The sequence below is a fragment of the Dipodomys merriami genome, unplaced genomic scaffold (assembly GCF_024711535.1).
Source record: "Dipodomys merriami isolate MVZ:Mamm:240054 unplaced genomic scaffold, mDipMer1.0.p SCAF_45, whole genome shotgun sequence".
Taxonomy (NCBI): Eukaryota; Metazoa; Chordata; class Mammalia; order Rodentia; family Heteromyidae; genus Dipodomys; species Dipodomys merriami.
This window is the reverse complement of record NW_027206013.1, coordinates 11,336,895-11,359,724: the sequence shown is the minus strand read 5'-3', so window position 1 is coordinate 11,359,724 and position 22,830 is coordinate 11,336,895. Positions and strand designations below refer to the sequence as shown.

At 42.7% G+C, this 22,830-nt stretch overlaps 1 protein-coding gene across 2 annotated transcripts in view; it reads right to left on the bottom strand.

Annotated features, from left to right (window-relative positions):
* LOC138808455 (signal peptide peptidase-like 3) overlaps window positions 1–22,830 on the bottom strand; it is an 83,524-nt gene that overhangs the window by 19,122 nt on the left and 41,572 nt on the right. For both annotated transcript variants that reach the window (XM_069994707.1, XM_069994708.1), the window contains one exon: window positions 1,060–1,137. In XM_069994707.1, coding sequence (XP_069850808.1) covers window positions 1,060–1,137 — 78 coding nt within the window. The remainder of the gene's footprint in view (window positions 1–1,059; window positions 1,138–22,830) is intronic.

Genomic DNA, 22,830 nt, shown 5'->3' with positions numbered 1-22,830 from the left:
TTCTGGCTTTTTCCGAGTATGTGGTACTGAGTAATCAAACCCAGGGTTTCATGCATGGTAGGCAAGCACTCTACCAAGTAAGCCACATTCTCTACCCTAATCTTAATATCTTAAGGATACCATATTTTTGTTAATTTTAATACTGGAGTGGGCACAATGAGGAGTGATTTCTCTAAGGTCAGGGTAAAGACAACATTGAATTTAGTTTTTGAATTTTAGCTTTCAAATTTGGGTCAGAGGGGGAAAAAGCTTTTTATTGTTGTTGTTCTTGTATTTTGAATTGACTTTCCATTTACTTTTATTTCTATCAGTCGCAGGGTTTGGACACAGGGGCTGAACACTGTCCTGAGCTTTTCTGCAAGGCTAGTGCCCTACCACTTTTTTTCTTGACGGTCACAGGGCCTATACTCTGGGCCTGCCTGGGTGCTGTCCATCAGTTCTTTAGCTCAAGGCTAAAGAACTTGAGCCACAGCACCACTTCCTTTTTTTCTGCTTATGTGGTGCTGAGGAATCAAACCCAGGGCCTCATGCATAGGAGGCAAGCACTCTACCACTGAGCCAACTTCCTAGCCCCTGCCCTACCACACTTTGAGTCACAACTCTACTTCTGGTTTTCTTGTGGTTAATTGCAGGTAAGAGTCTCACAGACTTTCCAGGCCCAGACTGGCTTTGAACCATGATCCTTAGATCTCAGCCTCCTGAGCAGCAAGGATTACAGGTGTAAGCCACCAGCACCTGGCTCCATATTTATTTGTTCCCTGCTACAATCATCATCAGGATCTCTCTATAACCTTCCCAATGATGAGTGTTTTTAGGGAGTCATTGTTTTCAGACCAGAATTTTAAGCAATTAGCATTTGCATGTTTGTACTAACAAGCAAAAACCAAAATGAGATTACCAGCAGCCAACTCAAGAACAATACTAGAACAATTCTGCCTTAAAGGAAATCCTGCCAAAGTCCCATTTCTCTTTACAGAATATGAAGTTCTGGTGCCAATATTTTCAGAGCAACACTTCCTCCAGATACAACAGAATTCAATCCTTTTGGAGAACCCTTACCTGAAACTACCATAAACAATAAGGAGGATGGATATCAGGAATGTAGACACTTGACTGGAATCCACCAGGGAATAGGCCCTAGAGAAATAAGAGGAAATGAGTTAAGCATATGCAGCAAATCCTCATGGAGCTCAGAATTTACTTCTCAGGAAAGTTACATAACTAAAATGAGGTTTGTAGCTGGGAAGTTGGCTCAGTGGTAGAGCGCTTGCCTTGCATGCATGAGGTTCAATTCCTCAGCATCACATAAGCAAAAAGAAAAAAAGCCAGAAGTGGCGCTGTGGCTCAAAAGGTAGAGTGCTAGCCTTGAGCTGAAGAGCTGAGGGACAGTGCCCAGGCCGAGTTCAGGCCCCACGACCGGACCCCTTCCCCCCGCCCCCCCAAAAAAAAAGAAAGGAAAAATAAATAAAATGAGGTTTGTTGGCTTAGCATAAGGCTAAATGAAAAGGTTCATAGTATACATTTATGGCACCTATTAAAAAAAAAAAAAAAAAAGCAAACCCCAAAGTTCCAAAATTTTTACCAAATTTATTCCACTGACAAAATGTCTTTGTAATCAGGAACTGGTGGGCTTACACCTGTAATCTTAGCTACTCAGGAGGCTGAGATCTGAGGATTGCAGTTCAAAGCCAACCCTGGGCAGGAAAGTTGTGACACACTTATCTCCAATTAACCGTCAGAAAACCAGAAGTGGTGCGTGGCTCAAGTGGTAGAGTGCTTGAGCTCAGGTATAGTGCCCAGACCAGTTCAAAGCCCACGACACACAGACACACAGACAAACACACACAATTCTTTGTGATTGAATCTGTATCCATTTACATGGGAATTACCAATAATAATTTTTGCTGGTTTTACTCAGAATTAATATCTCTCTCCTGAATTCTACTTGTTTTCCTGCCACCAATGACCTCCTACTTATGGCTCTTCATAGCCACAGGTGTAAAGTGAATCATCATCACTCTTCCTCCCTAAATATTCTGTTCTTTTTTGGGGGGGAGGGAGATGAATTCTTATACTCCCCATTAGTTATAGTCTTGTTTTTTGTTTCTTGGTGCCAGTTCTTGAGCATCTTTTGTTCAAGGCTAGTGCTTTACCACTTGAGCTACAGCTTCACTTCCAGCTTTTTGTGGTTAAGCTGGAGATGCCCTAAGAGTCTCATTGACTTTCCTACCCGGGCTGGCTTCGAACCATGGTCTTCAGATCTCAGGCTCGTGAACAGCTAGGATTATAGGTGTAAGCCTACTGGCACCTGGCTTTTTAAAAAAGTATAATATTATTGTTATTTATAAAAGTGTTGTACAGAGGGGTTACCATTTCATAAGTCAGGTAATAAGTACGTTTCTTTTTTGGACAATGTTACCCTTTCCTTCCTTCCCCCAGTTTCTCCCTCCGGTCCTTGCCCATAAGTTACATAGTTCATTTTCCACATAATGTCTAATAAATAGACTTTGCCCATTCTTGACACCCATTTCTCTTATTTTCCACACATCCCTCAGCCAATCCCATAATTTCCATATCCTCAACTCCTTCACTTCTCCTATCTACTTCTTTGGATTCCTGCTTCGGCTTTATTCTTAGAAATCTTGTTTTCAAGGTCACCCTTCACAATTTCCTCCCCACCCCCCCCCCCATCTTGGGGATTGAATTTGGGGCCTGGGGCATTGTCCCTTAGATTATTTTTGCTCAAGGATAGCACACTACCACTTGAGCCATAGGGCCATGTCCAGTTTTCTAGTGGTTAATTGGAGATAAGTGTGTCACAAACTTCCCTGCCCAGCTCTCAGCTTCCTAACTAGGATTCTAGGATTACAGGCGTGAGTCATCAGCGCCTAGCTCCAAGTTCCATTCTTTTTTTTTTTTCCTTCATCAGTATATGAGCTTCTTTTGCTCAAGGCTAGCACTCTACCACTTGAGCCACAGCACCACTTCCAACTTTTTCTGTTTATGTGGTACTGAGGAATCGAACCCAGGGCTTCATGCATGGTAGGCAAGCAAGCTATCACTTAGCCACATTCCTGGCCCCCAAGTTCCATTCTTGAGTAAAACAAAATCTTTTTCATTAAGCAAGTATTTAATAAAGTTTGTGTGCCCGGCTATCATCTGGTAGATAATGAGGATCTAAAAACACGTAAAGACCCCTTGGTCAGTGCCTGAATGTATTTTTAAATTTATTTTTATTGTTATTATTTAAGTCAGGTAGTGAGTGCATTTCTTTTTGGACAATGTCACCCTCAATGTGCTTTTTTTTTTTGGCCAGTTCTGGGGCTTGAACTTAGGCCTGGGCACTGTCGCTGAGCTGCTTTTGTTTCAAGGCTAGCACTACAACACTTGAGCCACAGTGTCACTTCTGGCTTTTTCTGCTTATGTGGTCCTGTCCAGGGCTTCATGCATGCTAGGCAAGCACTCTACCACTAAGCCATACTCCCAGCCCTCAAAAGTGCTTTCTCAAGGTATAACTTTAGCAAATAATGTAATTATGGAAAGTGTTGCCCAGGAGAGAAAGACAATTCAGGATCCTATGAGAATGTATAGGGTGGATGAATTTCCAGCTGAGAATGAGGTGGGGAAAATTTCCTAGGGAAATAGATGAACTACAGATATATAAAACAGTAAACTAAATTTGGTGGTCATTTCTAAGAACCAGGAGATGGAAAAAGTAAGGATAACCCCTGGGTTTTCTGAATCTAAACCTGTTCCATTTAGCAAAAGAAACAAAAGGCAACACAGGAGGAAAAGACACATTAGGTTTTGAATGTACGGACAGTTGGGCATTTAGGTATAAAACAAGTAGCTCAGAGCCAATGGTGTGTATTAGAAGTTTATCATGCCAAATCATTTTTTTTTTTTTTTTGCGGGTGTGTGTGTGTGTGTGTGTGTGTGTGTGAGAGGGGATCAGTCATCAGCCTTAAACTCAGGGCCTGGGCACTGTCCCTAAGCTTTTTTTTTTTTTGGTTGGTTGTGGACTTCAACTCTGGGCTTAGGCACTGTCCTTCAGCTCTTCAGCTTAAGGTGAGCACTCTACCACTTGAGCCACAATGCCACTTCTGGCTTTCTGGTCATTAATTAGAGAGAAGAGTCTCATGGACTTTCCTGTCCAGGCTGACTTTGAACTATAATCCTCAGATCTCAGCCTCCTGAACTACAGGCCTGAGCTACTGGGCACCCAGCTTCCCTAAACTTTTTTTTTTTTTGGGTCCGGTAGTGGGCCTGAACTCTGGGCCTGGGCGCTGTCCCTCAGCTCTTCAGCTCAAGGCTAGCGCTCTACCACTTGAGCCACAGCACCACTTCTGGCTTTTTTCTTTTTGCTTATGTGGTGCTGAGGAATCGAACTCATGCATGCAAGGCAAGCGCTCTACCACTGAGCCACCTTCCCAGCCCTCCCTAAACTCTTTTGCTCAAGGCTAGAGCTCTACCACTTTGAGCCACAGTTCCACTTCTATTTGGCTGGTGGCTAATTGGAGAGAAGAATCTCATGGACTTCCCTGCCCAGGTTGGCTTCGAACCATGAACTAAAGATCTCAAACTTCTGAGTAGCTATGATTTTACAAAGGAGAGCCTGGCATGCCCCAAAATCATATTTCACGGCCTCTCTTTATATTTCAGATTTTACCAAATCAACAGAAGCGTGTCAATCCTCATGCCTCCTACTGAGCAGCTATCTGTTCCCATGGACTCTGGATGGACAAATACGAACCATGATATGCTGTATGGTGACATTTTCATCAAAGACAACAGCACATATGGTGGTGGCTCATAACACTGCAGGATCTGAAGTAAAGCCTCTGATGTTTGATGTCTGCACAATGACACAAATGCCCAACAACACATTTCTCACAACACCTATCTGCTGTTAAGCAATACAAGGCTGTATTCTAGGCTTAACAGGTGTCTTATCAAGTAAAATAGAATAACCATTTACATTACAAAAAGTAAATAAGGCAAATACTTAAGTTATAGTCTGGTAAGAACACCTCACACAGGGTGGTAGAACAAGGTGCTATTATTAATAGAGAGATAATATGCCAGGCACCAGTGGCTCATGCCTGTAATCTAGCTACTCAGGAGGCTGAGAGCTAAGGATTGCAGTTCAAAGCCAGCCTGGGCAAGAAAGTCTGTGAGACTCTTATCTCCAATTAACCACCAGAAAACCAGAAGTGGTGCTGTGGCCCAAGTGGTAAAGTGCTCACCTTGAGCTGAGGAGCTCGGGGACAGTGCTCAGGCCCAGAGTTCAAGCCTTACTACCGACAAAAGGAAGGAAGGAAGGAAGGAAGGGAGGGAGGGAGGGAGGGAGGGAGGGAAGAGGGGGAGGAGGGAGGGGGAGGGAGGGGAGGGGGAAGAGAGAGAGAGAGAGAGAGAGAGAGGGGTCAGGTCCAAAGAAACTAGGTCTCATGGTTTCCCTTATTTGCAATAACTAGTATATGTCTTGAGTCAAGCAGAAAAGGTCAGATAAGTTGATGTTAGGGAAATGAACCCTAAGATATGTATTCAAATGTTTTTTTCTTTCATGCGATTGTTTCTAACACATTTATAAGATTATTTCTTTGTTGGTTTATATGTCTCTCCCCCACAGTATAACCCCTGCTTTCACTGTATTTGATGATGGTATAATTTGTGGAGGGGAAGGGAAAAAAAACAAATCGTTTAAATAGGGATAAAGATGGACCCATTGCAACAATCAGATGTACAACTTTATAACTTTGGTGGGGGGGGAGGGTTGGGTGGGGGGAGGATGGGATGGAAGGGGAAACAAAGGAGGAGGCTACATGCTTGATAAGAAATGTACTCATTATCTTGCTCATGTAATTGTAACCCCTCTGTACAGTTCTCACAATAAAAAAATAAATAAAATTTTTTTAAAAAAGATAGGGGGAGGGAGGGAGGGAGAGAGAAGAAAGGAAAGAAAGGAAAGAAAGGAAAGAAAGGAAGAAAGGAAGAAAGGAAGAAAGAAAGAAAGAAAGAAAGAAAGAAAGAAAGAAAGAAAGGAAGAAAGAAAGAAAGAAAGAAAGAAAGAAAGAAAGGAAAAGAAAATAGGTAATGTGCTATAGGAAATTCTATGGGCTGCCACAGACCCAGAATGGGCAAAGTATGGCCTACTGCTATTCCAACAGACATGGCCACTTTCACTCCTTTATGTACCATCTATGGTTACAGTAATGTTTCAACAGCTGAATTGAGTATTTGTGACAGACTATATGGCTCACCAAGCCACAAACACATTATTTGGAACTGCTCTATTATTTCCTGCATAAGAGTCCCTGGTCTGGAAGTGGTGCTGTGGCTCAAGTGGTAAAGCACTCTCCTTGAGCTGAGGGACAGCGCCGAGGCCCGGAGATCAAAACCCATGACTGACAAAAAAAAAAAAAAAAAGAGTCCCTGGTCAATAGAGTCAGAGAATGCTAAGGTACAAAGGCCACCCCTTCCTCCCAGGGACGCAGCTTTATAAAGTGGGCCACGCAGTCTACTGAGCAGGATCATGTCCTAGTGGCTAGGGGATATCACCTGAGGGAGGGACAACTCTTTCATTTACAAAGGTGGCTCTTGTCAAGAGTCTTTAGCCCCGTAGGGCCAGAAAGGCCCCATCTACTTTATGCTGAGGTGAATATGTAGAAAACATCAATAGCCCTCAACATCTCAGAGTAAGACTATGAAGATGGGGTAGACTTTTCAAGTATCCCTTCATTAGTATCAAACATTTTCTTTCTTTTTTTTTTTTATTGGTCGTGGGGCTTGAACTCTGGGCCTGGGCGCTATCCCTCAGCTCTTCAGCTCAAGGTGAGCGCTCTACCACTTAAGCCACAGCACCACTTCCAGTTTTCTGAGTGATTTATTGGAGATAGGAGTCTCACAGACTTTCTTGCCAGGGCTGGCTTTGAACCGCGATCCTCAGATCTCAGCCTCCTGAGTGGCTAGGATTACAACTAGCCAACAGTGCCCGATCTAACATTTTCTTAAAAAACAAAAACAAAAACAAACAAACAAAAAAAAAACCTTTCTAATTTATCCACTAGTACCAAATATTTTATGAAAATAACTTTTTTTAAAAAAAAGCACCATATGGGCTGGGAAGGCGGCTCAGTGGTAGAGCGCTTGCCTTGCATGCATGAGGCCCTGGGTTCAATTCCTCAGCACCACATAAGCAAAAAAGAAAAAAGCCGGAAGTGGTGCTGTGGCTCAAGTGGTAGAGTGCTAGCCTTGAGCTGAAGAGCTGAGGGACAGCGTCCAGGCCCAGAGTTCAGGGCCCACGACCGGACCCCCCCCCCCCTCCAAAAAAAAGCACCATATGTGAATAGCTATGTTTAATGAAAAAAACCTTCCATCAAGGATGCTGCTGATTGGGCAAGTTCATATGAAAGAAAGGTATTAGTCTCCACATCAGTAAAGATGAAATAGAATTATTCTGTTTTCAAATATATTTTCCTTCCTTCCTTCCTTCCTTTCTTTTTTGCCAGTCGTGGGGCCTGAACTCTTTCCTATGAAAGACTTTCTTAGTCCTCAGATCACAGTTTCAAAAGCATGTACTTTTTTTTTTTTTTCATGATTTGAGAATCCATCCAGCAACATAACTGACTCTTGTGTTCAGACACTAGAAGCAAGATATTGATGGAAACAGACCTATTTATAAGGCATAGGGGGAAAGTAAGCGATTGGTTCTTTCAAACAAAGTAGGTAAGTATAAGCAGGAATAAAGTGGTTTATTATTTACAGAAAAAAAAGAATGCAGCTGTGTGTGTATGTGTCTGTCTGTCTGTCTTTTACCAGGGACTGAACCTGGGTCCTTGGGCTCGCCAGCAAAGCATTTTACCATTTAAGCCATGTATTCAACCTATAATGCAGTTGTTTTTTTTTCATTTTTTATTTTTGGGTCTGATCGTGGGGCCTGAACTCTGGGCCTGGGTGCTGTCCCTCAGCTCTTCAGCTCAAGGCTAGCACTCTACCACTTGAGCCACAACGCCACTTCCAGCTTTTTTTTTTTCTTCTGCTTATGTGGTGCTGAGGAATGGAACCCAGGGCCTCAAGCATGCAAGGCAAACACTCTACCACTGAGCCACCTTCCCAGCCCCTATAATGCAGTTTTTGAATCAATATCCAAGACTGCTTTAGAACTTGGTCAAATAAATTTTCTTAAAAACTTAGAAAAATCTGCAGGCACCTGTGGATCATACCAATAACCCTAGCTATTCAGGAGGATGAGATCTGAGGATCGTTCAAGTCTTAGTACCTGAGTTCAAGTTTCAGTACTAGCAACACACACACACACACACACACACACACACACACACACACACACACACACACACACACACACACACACACACACACACACACACACACACACACCCCTCTCCCTCCCTGAGATCTGAGGATCGTTCAAGTCTTAGTACCTGAGTTCAAGTTTCAGTACTAGCAACACACACACACACACACACACACACACACACACACACACACAACCCTCTCCCTCCCTGAGATCTGAGGATCGTTCAAGTCTTAGTACCTGAGTTCAAGTTTCAGTACTAGCAACACACACACACACACACACACACACACACACACACACACACACACACACACACACACACACACACACACACACACACACACACACACACACACACACACACACACACACACACACACCCTCTCCCTCCCTCCCTCCGTCCCTCCCTCCCAGCCAGGCCCTCCCAGCTACTCAGGAGGCTGAGATTTGAGAACTGTAGTTTAAAACTAGCAAGGGCACCAAGTCTGTGAGATTCCTTTTTTTTTTTTTTTTTTTTTGTCGGTCGTGGGGCTTGAACTTTGGGCCTGGGCGCTAGCCCTGCGCTCTTCAGCTCAAGGCAAGCATTCTACCGCTTGAGCCACAGCATCACTTCCAGTTTTCTAGTGTTTTACTGGAGATAAGAGTTTCACGGACTTTACTGCCCCAGATGGTTTTGAACCATGATCCTCAGATCTCAGCCTCCTCAGTAGGCATGAGCCACCAGCGTCCAGCTTGCGAGACTCATTTCTTTGACACTCATATCTCCAAATAACCAGCAAAAAGGCAGAAGTAAAAGTATGGTTCCAGCAGTAGAGACTCGGCTGGGAGTGAAAAGGATGGGCAAGCATTAGAGGCTCTGAGTTCAAGCACCAATACTGGCACACATACAAAAAAACCAACAACCCAAAAAACCCACACAACAAAAACAATCACAACATAAAACTTGTGAAAACTTGTTAGGTGCTGGTGGTTTATGACTGCAATCCTAGCTATTTGGAAGGCTGAGGGTGGGAAGGTTCTAGGCTAGCTTTGGCAGAAAAGATGAAGAGATCCCTTTCTCAGCCAATAGCCAGGTGTGCAACTGTTTTTCTAGGTATATGGAAGGCAGAAATCAGAAAGACTACAGTTTTGGACCAGCCCAGACAGAAATTTTCATAAGACATCTCAGTTACAGTGGCAAGTGAAAATTAGAATCACAGTCCAGACAAGTACTTGGAGAAGAAGTGAGACCTTATCTCAAAAACAAGTTTTAAAAGGCTGGAGGCATGGCTCAGTGGTAGAATGCCTGCCTAGCAAGCACAAAGCCTTTAGGTCCAACCCTAGTTGAAGGAAAGGGGGGAAGAGGGAGAGGAGAAGAGGAGGAAGGGGGAGTTGGGAAAGTGGGGGGGGAGGGAGGGAGAGAGGGAGAGAGGAGAGAGAGAGAGAGAGAGAGAGAGAGAGAGAGAGAGAGAGAGAGAGAGAGAGAGAGAGAGAGAGAGAGAGAGAGAGAGAGAGAGAGATCGGCATGTGTTAACATGACATGCCGATCATAAAACGTAATCTAAAGTCTGGGCATATGCTCCCAAAGAGCTGAGAATAAGGACTCAAATACACACTGTACACTAATTTTCATAGTAGTATTCACAAGAGGGTAAAAGCAGCCCTCATGCCCACTTATGGATGAATGGATAAGCACAGGTGGCATAAATACAAGTGGCTATCATTCAGACTTAAAAAAGAAATTGGGCTGGGAAGTTGGCTCAGTGGTAGAGCGTTTGCTTGCCTTGCATGCCTGAGGCCCTGGGTTCAATTCCTCAGCACCACATAAGCAAAAAGAATAAAAGCCGGAAGTGGCACTGTGGCTCAAGTGGTAGAGTGCTAGCCTTGAGCTGAAGAGCGGAGGGACAGTGCTCAGGCCCAGAGTTCAGGCCCCACGACTGGACCCCCCCCCTCCCCAAAAAAGAAAGAAATTCCTATACATATGCTACAATGAGTGAATTTTGAAAACTATGCTAAGTGAAATAAACCAGATGCAAAAGGACAGTTATTGTGTATTTCACTTAAACAAAGGACTGAGAATTGACAAATTCATAAGAATAGAAAGAACAGGAAGAAGGGAATGGGGAGTTATAGTCTGAAGTGTATAGCTTCTGTTTGGGATGATGAAAAGGATCTGGAAATGGATAGCAATGATAGGTATATCAAGCACTAATTAATGTATTTAATGCCACTTAAAATGATTAATAAGCCAGGCGTTGGTGGCTCATGCCTGTAATCCTAGCTACTCAGGAGGCTAAGATCTGAGGATCATGGTTCAAAGCCAGCCTGGACAGGAAACTCTGTGAGACTCTTTTTCCAATAAACCACTCAGAAAACTGGATGTGGCTCAAGTGGGAGAGTGCTAGCCTTGAGCTGAAGAGCTGAGGGACAGAGCCCAGGCCCAGAGTTCAAGCCCCATGACTGACCCTCCCCCCAAAAAGATTAATAATTTCAAAAATGGACATATAATAAAAATTATAAAACTTAAAGGGAGCCTGGCACTGGTGGTTCTCACCTATAATTGTAGCTATTCAAGAGAGGCTGAGATCTGAGGATCACAGTTTGAAGCCAGCCCAGGCAGGGAAGTCTATGAGACTCATCTCCAATAAACTACTCAGAAAAAGCCAGAAGTGGCACTGTAGCTCAAGTGATAGAATGCTAGCCTTGGACAAATGAAGCTTGCTTAGGGACAACACCTAGGCCCAGAGTTCAAGCCCCAGGACCCACAAAAACAAAAACAAAAACCCTTAAAGGGATTAAAAAAGCACTGCAATGAGGGGCTGGGAAGGTGGCTCAGTGGTAGAGTGCTTGCCTTGCATGCATGAGGCCTGGATTCGATTCCTCAGCACCACATAAGCAAAAAGAAAAAAAAAGCCGGAAATGATGCCATGGCTCAAGTGGTAGAGTGCTAGCCTTGAGCTGTAGAGCTGAGGGACAGAGCCCAGGCCCAGAGTTCAGGCCCCACGACCGGACCCCCCAAAAACAAAACAAAACACTGCAATGAAAAGCTGTGGTTTAACTTATTTTTGCCATATGAATCTCACTGAAAGAGTTAAGTATTCCCTGCAACTCAATGCTGGGAGTAGGTTTAGAAATGATCCTAGACAGAGTCTGGAAGCATCTATACAATCCCAGTGGTTTACACAAGCCAATCCCACAGTTGACCTTCAGATACTTTTTGGGGACTCAACTCTCTTAACCATCAATCTTAATTCTGTGGACAAGTGGAAAGGAGCCAAAGTATTTAAGTCCCAGTGCTTCCATAATAAACAAACAAAGTTGAAAAGAAGTATCTCCTGAATCCTAGAATAAGGAGAAATTCTATGACAGACCGAATTTTAGCAAAGCTTAATGTTCTTGGATCCCTGCCTGCAAATACTGTTGTCACCTCAAATTTACACTGAAAACCAAACAGATCTTCCTCAGCATCTTGTATCTAATGTCTGGTACTCCAACTAGCATAACTGACTTAGGTGACTGTTCCATGGCATCTTACTTGATGAGTACTCTGCTAGGTGCTAGGACTCCATGATAAAGATTCAGTCATCCTCCAAGAACTGTATAGCCAAGTACCAGTGGCTCAGGCAGGTAATACTAGCTACTTAGGAGGCTGAGATCTGAGGATCTCAGCTGAAATCCATCTAGGGCAGGAAAATCTCTAAGATTCTTATCTTCAACTAACCAACAAACAGCCCAAAGTCAAGAGGTACAACACTAGCCTTGAGCAAAAAAGTTGAGGGACAGTGCCCAGGCCCTGAGTTCTAACCACAGGACTACCCCCTCCCCCCACACACAGAGTTTAATGGGGAGATAAGAGGTGTAAATAAGCTAGCAAAGTAAGCCTTGTCACTGAAGGGTATGGGGGTTCAGACTGGAGGCCTATGTGACTGGCTTACTGGGGTATCAGGCAGTCCAATAGAGCTCAAGAGACAGAAGGAAGATTAGTGATGGCAGAGAAGGTGAGTAAACAAAACCATGCACCCACGTAGGTGGGTGAGGGAAGTGGAGTCAGTGAATGAAAAGAGCGCCAGCTTATAAAGGGAATTTAGGTTAAATCTGGTATCTTTGCTGGTGTCTCAATCTGGCTTCTGCTCCCAAAACAGTATAGAAATTGCTTTTCCCAAGATTACTAACAATCTTGTTGCTTGGCCTAAGAAATCCTTGTCAATATCTTATTAGATGCCCCACATGCGGTGTCTCGTAAAAGTAACCAGGTCCTTTTCCTGAGACTATCTCAGTGCTCACAATTCTAGATCTCTTCACCTCTCTCTGGCCGTTCATCTTGTCACATCTCCTAGATGGTCTAGATGGTCTCTTGTCTCTGGATAGTCCTGTCCACTCTGTGTCTTCAGTAACCATCTATATAGGCTGATATCTGCTCTTTTAAATAATAACACTCTTTATTGAGGAGTGTGTCAAGTACTGTAATATGCTTTACATTATCCCCATTTTTAAACTGAAGAAAATGAAATGGTGAGAGGGACCAACCTGTCTTATTCATTTTACTAGTCACTGTGTGTTTTGTATAACTCACTACTACAAAGAAATGTAAAAGGATGGCATGAAAAACTATTAAAGAAAAAAGCCATATGAAAATCTGTATGCCATACAATACTACTTGCTGAATGTAAAGGTAATGGTTTTCTTAAACATTCCAAAGTACCAACATTAAACCCAGTTTGTTGGTGCAGGCCTGGAATGGCAGCACTCTAGAGGCTGAGGCAAGGAGATCAGCTGAGGCAAGACCCTATTTCAAAAACTGAGCTGGGAGTCCTGACATTGCTTTTACATATTTAGATTTTACTTTTTAGCCACTTAATCAGATCTGCCCAGAGCCTGACTGAGCAATACATGCTACTTACAAATTACTCTTATGGTGGTGAGCACTGCCTTTCACACAAGAAACAATGACAAACTCTTATTTCACTCTTGGCAAGGCAACTTAACATTTATGGTATCGACCACCATAACACATTTCTAGAAATACTCTGAAAGCTCTATTGCAGATGAACTGAAAAGCACTGAAGAGTAAAAACACCCCTGAGTCCTCTTCCATGGCATGTTCTTTACTACATAATACATACCTAAATTCTATGGGACAGTTAATTCTATTTAGTGACAGATGAAATCTTACTTAGACTCAAGCTTAAAGGCCAAGTGATCCAGAGCTGTTTTCAAAAACTTATTAAAAAAAAAAAAAAAAAACCTTCTGTGGGATAGGAAGGTGGCTCAGTGGTAGAGTGCTTGCCTTGCATGCATGAGGCCTTGGATTCCATTCCTCAGCACCACAAAAGCAGAAAAAGCCAGAAGTGGCGCTATGGCTCGAGTGGTAGAGCACTAGCTTTGCGTTGAAGAGCTGAGGGACAGTGCCCAGGCCCAGAGTTCAGGCCCCATGACCGGCCAAACCTCCTCTCCCCCCCAAAAAAAAACCTCCAAAATGTCTGTTGATCATGGGGCTTGAACTCAGGGTTCTCAACACTGTCCTTGAGGTCTTTTGCTCTATCTACCACTTTGAGCCACAGTGCCACTTTCAGTTTTCTGGTGGTTAACTGGAAGTAAGTCTCACAGACTTTCCTGCCCAGGCTGACTTTGAACCACAGTCATCAGATCTCAGCCTCCCAAGCAGCTAGGATTATATGCGTGAGCCACCAGTGCCGGGCTACAAACTTTTAATTTGTTAAAACCAAAATAATGAAGTTTTGTTAAATTAGAAAGTATATAATCAGGACTGGAAGCATAGCTCAGGTGGCACACCACCAGCCAATGAGCAAAAGCAAGTGTCAAATACTTAGCTTGAGTCTGGTCTCAGAAAAATAAAATAAGAAAAAATGACTGCACCACAGTGGAGACAAAAATCAGTCTCCACTCAGCAAACTGAATTTGCAATAGAACTGGCCTGATGTCTTTAGACAAGGTATTTGGTGTGTGTTATAAACTATTACACAGCATGTAAGAGCAACATAAGAGAGTTTGTTCTGGAAGAAGGAAGAGAGAATGGAGGAAGAAAAAGAAAATCTGAAAGGTTCAAAAGTCATGATCCTAATCCTCTGGGAAGAGGGAAAAGCAGAACCCCAGAAGTAAACTCAAAGTAGCTTCTATAGGCACGATCCACCAGTGTCTGGCTCTTCTTAAGTTTTAGCCTCATCTGAAAATACTACTTTTCTTCAAGTATTGGTATAAAATTCTAAGTGATAATATTTTTTGAAAATTAATCAGGTACCCTCAGTGCCCACATCAAGAGAATGGAGACAGACCAAGTAAATAATCTCATGTTGCAATTAAAACAGCTAGAAAAACAGGAAAAAATGGGACCTAAAGCTACTAGAAGAAGCCAGATAACCAAATTAAAAGCAGAGATTAACCAATTAGAAAATCAGAAAACCATAACCAAAATAAACCAAACAAAAAGCTGGTTCTTTGAAAAAATAAACAAAATTGATGGCCCATTGGCTAGATTAATTAAAAAAAGAAGAGAGGAAACCCATATTAATAGGATTAGGGATGCCACGGGAAACATCACCACACGTACCCAAGATATCCAAACAATTCTAACAGACTACTTTCAAAAGCTATACTCTCTAAAGGAAGAAAATCGGGCAGAAATGGATGCATTTTTAGAGAAATACAAGTTGCCCAAACTGAGCAAAGAAGAAGTTAACCAATTAAATAAGCCAATATCCTATAATGAGATACAGGAAGCTATCAAAAGTCTTCCAACAAAAAAAAGCCCAGGACCAGATGGATTCACAGCAGAATTCTATAAGACCTTCAAACAAGAACTAATACCCATACTCCTCAAGCTCTTCAGAGAAACAGAGAAGGAAGGAGCTATCCCAAACTCATTCTACGAAGCCAATATCACACTCATCCCCAAACCAGGCAAAGACCCAACCAAAAAAGAGAATTACAGGCCAATCTCCTTGATGAACACAGATGCAAAGATCCTTAACAAGATTCTAGCTAACAGAATCCAGAAACACATAAAAAAAATAATTCACTATGACCAGGTAGGCTTCATCCCAGAGACACAGGGATGGTTTAACATACGTAAGTCAATAAATGTAATCCAACATATCAACAGAGCCAAGGTCAAGAATCACATGATTATCGCTACAGATGCAGAAAAGGCCTTTGACAAAATTCAACATTCATTCATGCTAAAAGCTCTGGAGAAAATAGGAATAGAAGGAACATTTCTAAAAACAATAAAAGCCATTTATGACAGACCAATAGCCAATATTATACTTAATGGGGAAAAGCTACAACCAATTCTCCTAAAATCAGGAACAAGGCAAGGATGCCCACTGTCTCCACTCCTCTTCAATATAGTCCTAGAACCCTTAGCCAGGGCAATAAGGCAAGAAAAAGACATTAAAGGGATCCGCATAGGAAAAGAAGAAGTTAAACTATCCCTTTTTGCAGACGACATGATACTATACCTCCAAGATCCCAAAAACTCCATCCCCAAACTCTTAGAAATCATAAATCACTTTGGCAAAATAGCAGGATACAAAATAAACCCACAAAAATCAGTTGCCTTCCTATACACTGATAATGTACAGGAAGAGAGGGAAATAAAGGGAGCAACCCCATTCACAATAACCTCCCGAAAAATAAAATATTTAGGAATTAACCTAACCAAAGATGTAAAAGAACTATTTAATGAGAACTATAAAAAGTTAAAGAAAGAAATTGCAGAAGACACTAGGAAATGGAAAGACCTCCCATGCTCCTGGATAGGCCGACTTAATATAGTAAAGATGGTAATACTTCCAAAACTAATATACAAATTCAACGTAATTCCTATTAAAATCCCAATGACGTACATCTCTGAAATACAGAAAACAGTCCAAAAATTCATATGGAACAACAAAAGACCTAGAATAGCCAAAACAATTCTAGGGGATAAAGACAATATGGGAGGGCTATCCATGCCGAACTTCAAACTCTACTACAGAGCTATAATAACAAAGACAGCATGGTACTGGCACAAAAACAGACCCGAAGACCAATGGAACAGAATAGAAGATCCAGAAATAAATCCACAGGCCTACAGCCAGCTGATATTCGACAAAGGAGCCAAAGACATACAATGGAAGAAACACAGCCTCTTCAACCGCTGGTGCTGGGAAAACTGGGCAGCCACATGCAGAAAACTAAAAGTGGACCCCAGCCTATCACCATGCACCAACATCAACTCAAAATGGATTAAAGACCTTAACATTAAACCTGAATCTCTGAAACTACTGCAGGACAGAGTAGGAGCGACACTTGAACTAATAGGCACAGGAAGGAACTTCCTGAACAGAGTCCCAGGGTCACAACAAATTGGAGAGAGACTCGACAAATGGGACTACCTTAAAATAAAAAGCTTCTGCACAGATAAAGCTATCGCAACCAAGCTAGAAAGACAACCAACTAATTGGGAAAAAATATTTACCAGCAATATATCAGACAAGGGGTTAACATCCGGTATATACAGGGAACTCAAGAAACTAATCCCTCCCAAACCTAACAAACCAATTACTAAATGGGCAAGGGAACTAAAGAGGGACTTCTCAAATGAAGAAATAAAAATGGCAAAGAAACACATGAGGAAATGTTCATCATCCCTGGTGGTGAAGGAAATGCAAATAAAGACAACCCTGAGATACCACCTTACCCCAGTCAGAATGGCCCACATCCACAAATCAGCCAACGACAAATGCTGGAGGGGATGTGGAGAACGAGGAACGCTATTACACTGCTGGTGGGAATGTACACTCATACAACCACTTTGGAAAGCAGTCTGGAGGGTCCTTAGAAAGCTAAAGATTGACCTCCCTTACGACCCAGTCATACCACTTCTAGGCATCTACCCTGAACAACAGGAACCAATATACAAGGACACGTGCACCTCCATGTTTATTGCAGCACTGTTCACAATAGCTAGGATATGGAAACAACCTAGATGCCCCACCACAGATGAATGGATCCAAAAATTGTGGTATCTATACACAATGGAATATTATGCAGCCATTAGAAATGACAAAATAATGGCATTTGCAGGGAAATGGATGGAGCTAGAAGGAATCATGTTGAGCGAGGTAAGCCAAGAACGAAGAGACAAACAGTACATGGTCTCCCTGATAAGCGGATGATAAATCCAAAATGTTAGGTGATATGACAAAACTAACAGGACTTAAGAAACAAAGAACTCCCACTCATCTGGTTGAACCACTACTAAATATCCCCATGCTGCTGATCACGTGTATGGTATATAACATATGAACACCGTTATATATTACAGACTGTGATAGACAATTTGCTCCAGGAAAGTTAGAATGAACTTGTGACTTTAAATGAGCATCATTATTCCACAATACTGTGAATTTCCGGAAATTAAGTAATCACTTAATCACAATAAAAAAAAAAAAAAAAAAGAACCTTGGGGAAGGGAGGGAGGGAGGGGATGGTAGGGAGAAAACAATGGAGGGGGCAACAATGTTCAAGAGGAAGTGTACTCATTACCCCACTCATGTAACTGTAACCCTCTGTATAGAATCTTTACAATAAAAAAATTAAAAAAAAAAAAAAAAAAGAAAATTAATCAGGTAGAAATAGTATAGGCAGAAGGAACAGAAGAGACTGGAATCAGGAGATCAATCTAGGCATTAGGTGGTAAAGCCTAGATTAGACTAGTAAGAGATGATGTATCTATCTACAAGCCATTTTGAAATAATAGGACCTGAATGAAGGAGGGATACAACTTTCCCAAACCAACCACCAGACCAGGCCTACTGACAGCAAAGAACAGCTGAGTAAATCCTGATTTAGAATTTCCTATGTACCAAAAGACAGCAGGAAGCTACAACTGAACCTCCTGGACACCCATCCTCTCTACTGTACCTAGCCCATGGCCCATTATTTTGTAATCAACAAGACCAAAAAGTACCTGCACCAGTAACCTCCAGGCACTGTTCCTCTGTAATATGGAACTGTATCATTCTGTTGACTTCACTTTAAAAGACCTTCCATTTTTCCCTCTTCATACTTCGTATCCAGAGCCTTGACTCTACAGAGTCAGGACTGGACTCCTTGGACAGAAAAGTGTTTCTACTTAGGGCTCAACATTTCCCTTCTTCTATTCCTCCCTCCTTCCTTTCAGTACTTTGGATAGAACTCAAGGCTGCATGCTAAAGTCATGCCTCTAGCCCTTTTTTTTCACTAGTTTTTTGTGGTTTTTTTGGGTCCGGTCATGGGGTCTGAACTCTGGGCCTGGGTGCTGTCCCTCAGCTCTTCAGCTCAAGGCTAGCGCTCTACCGCTTGAGCCACAGTGCCACTACTGGATTTTTTCTTTTTTGTTTATGTAGTGCTGAGGAATCGAACCCAGGGCCTCATGCATGCAAGGCAAGCACTCTACCACTGAGCCACCTTCCCAGCCCTGTTTTGTTTTTAAAGATCTCAATTAATGTCCAGGCTGGCCAAGTCTGTGCTTTCTTGGGTTGCTGGACATGACAGGTACATGCCACTACTCCAGCCATTGTGTTTCCCCAATAGCTAGGATAATAGATGAGTTTCACTGTGCACAGCTATTGGTTGAGTATCTTTAACTGTTTTTTTGCCTGTGCTGGTTTCAAACCCCCATCCTCAGATCTCTCTCCCAAATAGCTAGGGTCTATAGGTTTAGCCACTGTACTGGCTTGGTTTCACTGTTTCTGAGAAGCTGGCACAATGAAAATTAGGAAATACTACTTGGAGGGCTGAGAGCTAAGTGACCATTTTGGGAAATAGCAAAGAGAATTAAATTCAGCACATGTGTAGCAAGATCCAAAACCCTAGACTCTGCTAGAAAGAAGCAATGTAAAAAGGCCTATACTTCCATTATGCTACACTATCTCTCAATAGAAGTAGAAGTATGGTGTCTGAGAGTAAGTAGGTCATCTGGTCTGGTTAAGATAGATTACAGGTGCCGGGCGCTGGTGGCTCACGCCTGTAATCCTAGCTACTCAGGAGGCTGAGATCTGAGGATCGCGGTTCAAAGCCAGCCCGGGCAGGAGAGACCGTGAGACTCCTATCTCCAATAAACCACCAGAAAACCGGAAGTGGCGCTGTAGCTCAAGTGGTAGAGCGCTTGCCTTGAGCTGAAGAGCTGAGGGACAGCGCCCAGGCCCAGAGTTCAAGCCCCACGACCGACAAAAAAAAGATAGATTACAGGTGACTTTCTAAAACAGTGTCAACAAAATTATGGATGGAGAGAAAAAGGACATAGTTTAGTTTCCTGAGGAAGCCTAGCACTAGCTGACAGAAATAAAATGTAACAGCAGAGTGAAAAGCCATTAGAAGAACATATTTAAGAGTAGGAGAATAGGGCCTAGCATGCATGAATTCAATTCCTCAGCACCGGAAGTGGCGCTGTAGCTCAAGTGGTAGAGCGCTCGCCTTGAGTTGAAGAGCTGAGGGACAACGCCCAGGCCCAGAGTTCAAGCCCCAGGACCGACAAAAAAAACCCAAAAAAACAAAAAAAAACAATTCCTCAGCACCATATAAGCAGAAGCCAGAAGTGGTGCTGTGGCTCAAGAGGTAGAGTGCTAGCCTTGAGCTGAAGAGCTGAGGGACAGCACCCAGGCCTAGAGTTCAGGCCCCAGGACCAGCAAAAAAAAAAAAAAAAAAAAGAGCAGGAGAATAGTGTGTTGCTCTGGAATCAAGAGAAATGTAAGTATTTAGAGAAGGGAAGATTAATGATAACCGAAAAGGAAGAAGTAAAACTGTGTGAGCAAAATTCTAAAGAAGAAATGGCTACCTTTAGGAATGCTTTTGATTTTTCTTTTTTTGTGTGTGTGAGGGCTGGTCCTAGGGCTTGAACTCAGGGCCTGGTACTGCCTTTTAGCTTTTTTGCTCAAGGCTGGCACTCTACCACTTGAGCCACAGATCCACGGACTTTTCCTGCCCAGGCTGGCTTCCAACCACAATCATCAGACCTCAGGTTCCTGAGTAACTAGTATTTACAGGTGTGAGTCACTGGAGCCTGGTGATACTTTTATGAAATAATATGCTTAGCAATAAAAGATACAAATCACTGAAGCATACTATCTAAATGAATCTCAAAAGTGTTATACTAAATAAAAGAAGGCTATCTGGAAAGACTCAAACATAATCCTATTTATGTGACATTCTGGGAAAAGGAAAATGTAGGTAGTTGTGAGCCATAAAAAATGTATATACTAGCCGGGCGCTGGTGGCTCACGCCTGTAATCCTAGCTACTCAGGAGGCTGAGATCTGAGGATCGCGGTTCAAAGCCAACCCGGGCAGGAAAGACCGCGAGACTCCTATCTCCAATAAACCACCAGAAAACCGGAAGTGGCGCTGTAGCTCAAGTGGTAGAGCGCTTGCCTTGAGCTGAAGAGCTGAGGGACAGCGCCCAGGCCCAGAGTTCAAGCCCCACGACCGACCAAAAAAAAAAATGTATATTACTATGTCGGTCCTTATGCATACACACAAATGATCAAGGTTAATTTATAAATTAAGCTTAATTTGTAAATAAGGTATCAACAATAATAATAATAAAATAATTATGGTACTATAGTCAATCTCTGTTAGCTTGCAAGAGATGATCAAGAATTCAGTCAAAGAAGTTTAGGACCGGGGCTGGGAAGTTGGCTCAGTGGTAGAGCGCTTGCCTTGCATGCCTGAGGCCCTGGGTTCAATTCCTCAGCATCACATAAGCAAAAAGAAAAAAGCCGGAAGTGGCGCTGTGGCTCAAGTGGTAGGGCACTAGCCTTGAGCTGAAGAGCTGAGGGACAGCCCCAGGCCCAGAGTTCAGGCCCCACAACAGGACCCCCCCCCAAAAAAAAACAACAACTGCGGGCCAAAGTAATTCCTAATTCTCTTAAGTTGATATAGTCACAGCAAAGACAATTAACATGTGCCTCAAAAGGGAATACATTATGAATGGTGGATAAGCCAAGCACTGGAGGCTCATGCCTCTAATTCTAGTTACTAAAGAGACTGAGATCTGAGGATCATGGATCAAAGCTAGCTGGGGCATGAGACTCTTACCTCCAATTAACTACCAAAAAAGCCAGAAATGGAGCTGCCAACTCAAATGGTAGAATGCTAGCCTTGAGCAAAAAAGGCTCAGCAACACCACCCAGTCCAATTCCTGAATTCAAGCCCCACAACCAGTCAAAAAAAAGGGGTGGGGTGGGGTGGGAATATGGCTTACTGGTAGAGTACTTGCCTAGCATGCAGCATGAAGCCCTGGCTTTGATTCCTCAGTACCACATAAACAGAAAAAGCTAGAATGACACTGTGGTTCATGTATTAAGAGTGCTAGCCTTGAGCAAAAGCAGCTCAAGAACAGTGCCCAAGCCCTGAGTTCAAGCTACAATACTGGCCAAAAAAAAAATCTTGTAAAAAAAAGAAAAGGAGCTGGATGCTGGTGGCAATCCTAGCTACTCAGGAGGCTGAGAGCTGAGGATCACAGTTCAAAGCCAGCCCGGGCAGGTAAGTCTGTGAGACTCTTATCTCCAATAAACCACCAGAAAACTAGAAGTGGTGCTGTAGCTTAAGTGGTAGAGCACTCATCGTGAGCTGAAGAGCTGAGGGACAGCACTCAGGCCCAGAGTTCAAGCCCCACAACCACCAATAAATAATAAATAAATAAATAAATAAATAAATAAATAAATAAATAAATAAATAAATAAATAAATAAAATTAAAACACACTAAGCAATTTAACAAATACCTTCAGGCACTGAGATTAGCGGAGTTGAATACAGTGCTGCTCTCAAAAAAGTTAAACAGCATTTATTAGTTTAGTTTGAACATTATTACTGGTTTAAGTCAGATTGAAATGTGTACAATTACATGCCTCCATAATCTTAACTTATTTTATTATTATTTGGGGGGAGGGGCGGTACCGGGGCTTGAACTCGGGGCCTGGGTGAGGGTCCCAGAGCTTCTTTTGCTCAAGGCTAGTGCTATACTACTTGAGCCACAGCACCACTTCTGTTTTTTTCTGAGTAGTTCTTAATGGAGACAAGTGTCTGAAGCCTTTCTTGTCTGGACTAGTTTCGAACCACAATCCTCAGATCTCAGCCTTCTGAGTAGCTAAGATTACTACAGACGTGAGCCATTGTCACCAGGCAATTTATTTTCTTTAAGAAGAAACTGGTTCTCACTTCCTGCCTCAGTAGAGTGCATTCTATCTATGTTAGGTTTCCTGATGGCTTGGACAACAAGCACACACTTTAGTCTTCAGCTTTTGTTGTTGTTAAATGTTTTGTGTCCACTGCTGGGGCTTGAACTCAAGGCTCCAGTGCTATTCCTGAGCTTTTTCTTTTTTTCTTTTTTTTTTTTTGCCAGTCATGGGGCTTGAACTCAGGGCCTGGGCACTGTCCCTGAGCCTCTTTTGCTTAAAGCTAGCACTGTACCTCTTGAGCCATTCCTCCACTTTTGGCTTTTTCTGTTTATGTGGTACTGAGGAAAAGAACCCAGGGCTTCATGCAGGCTAG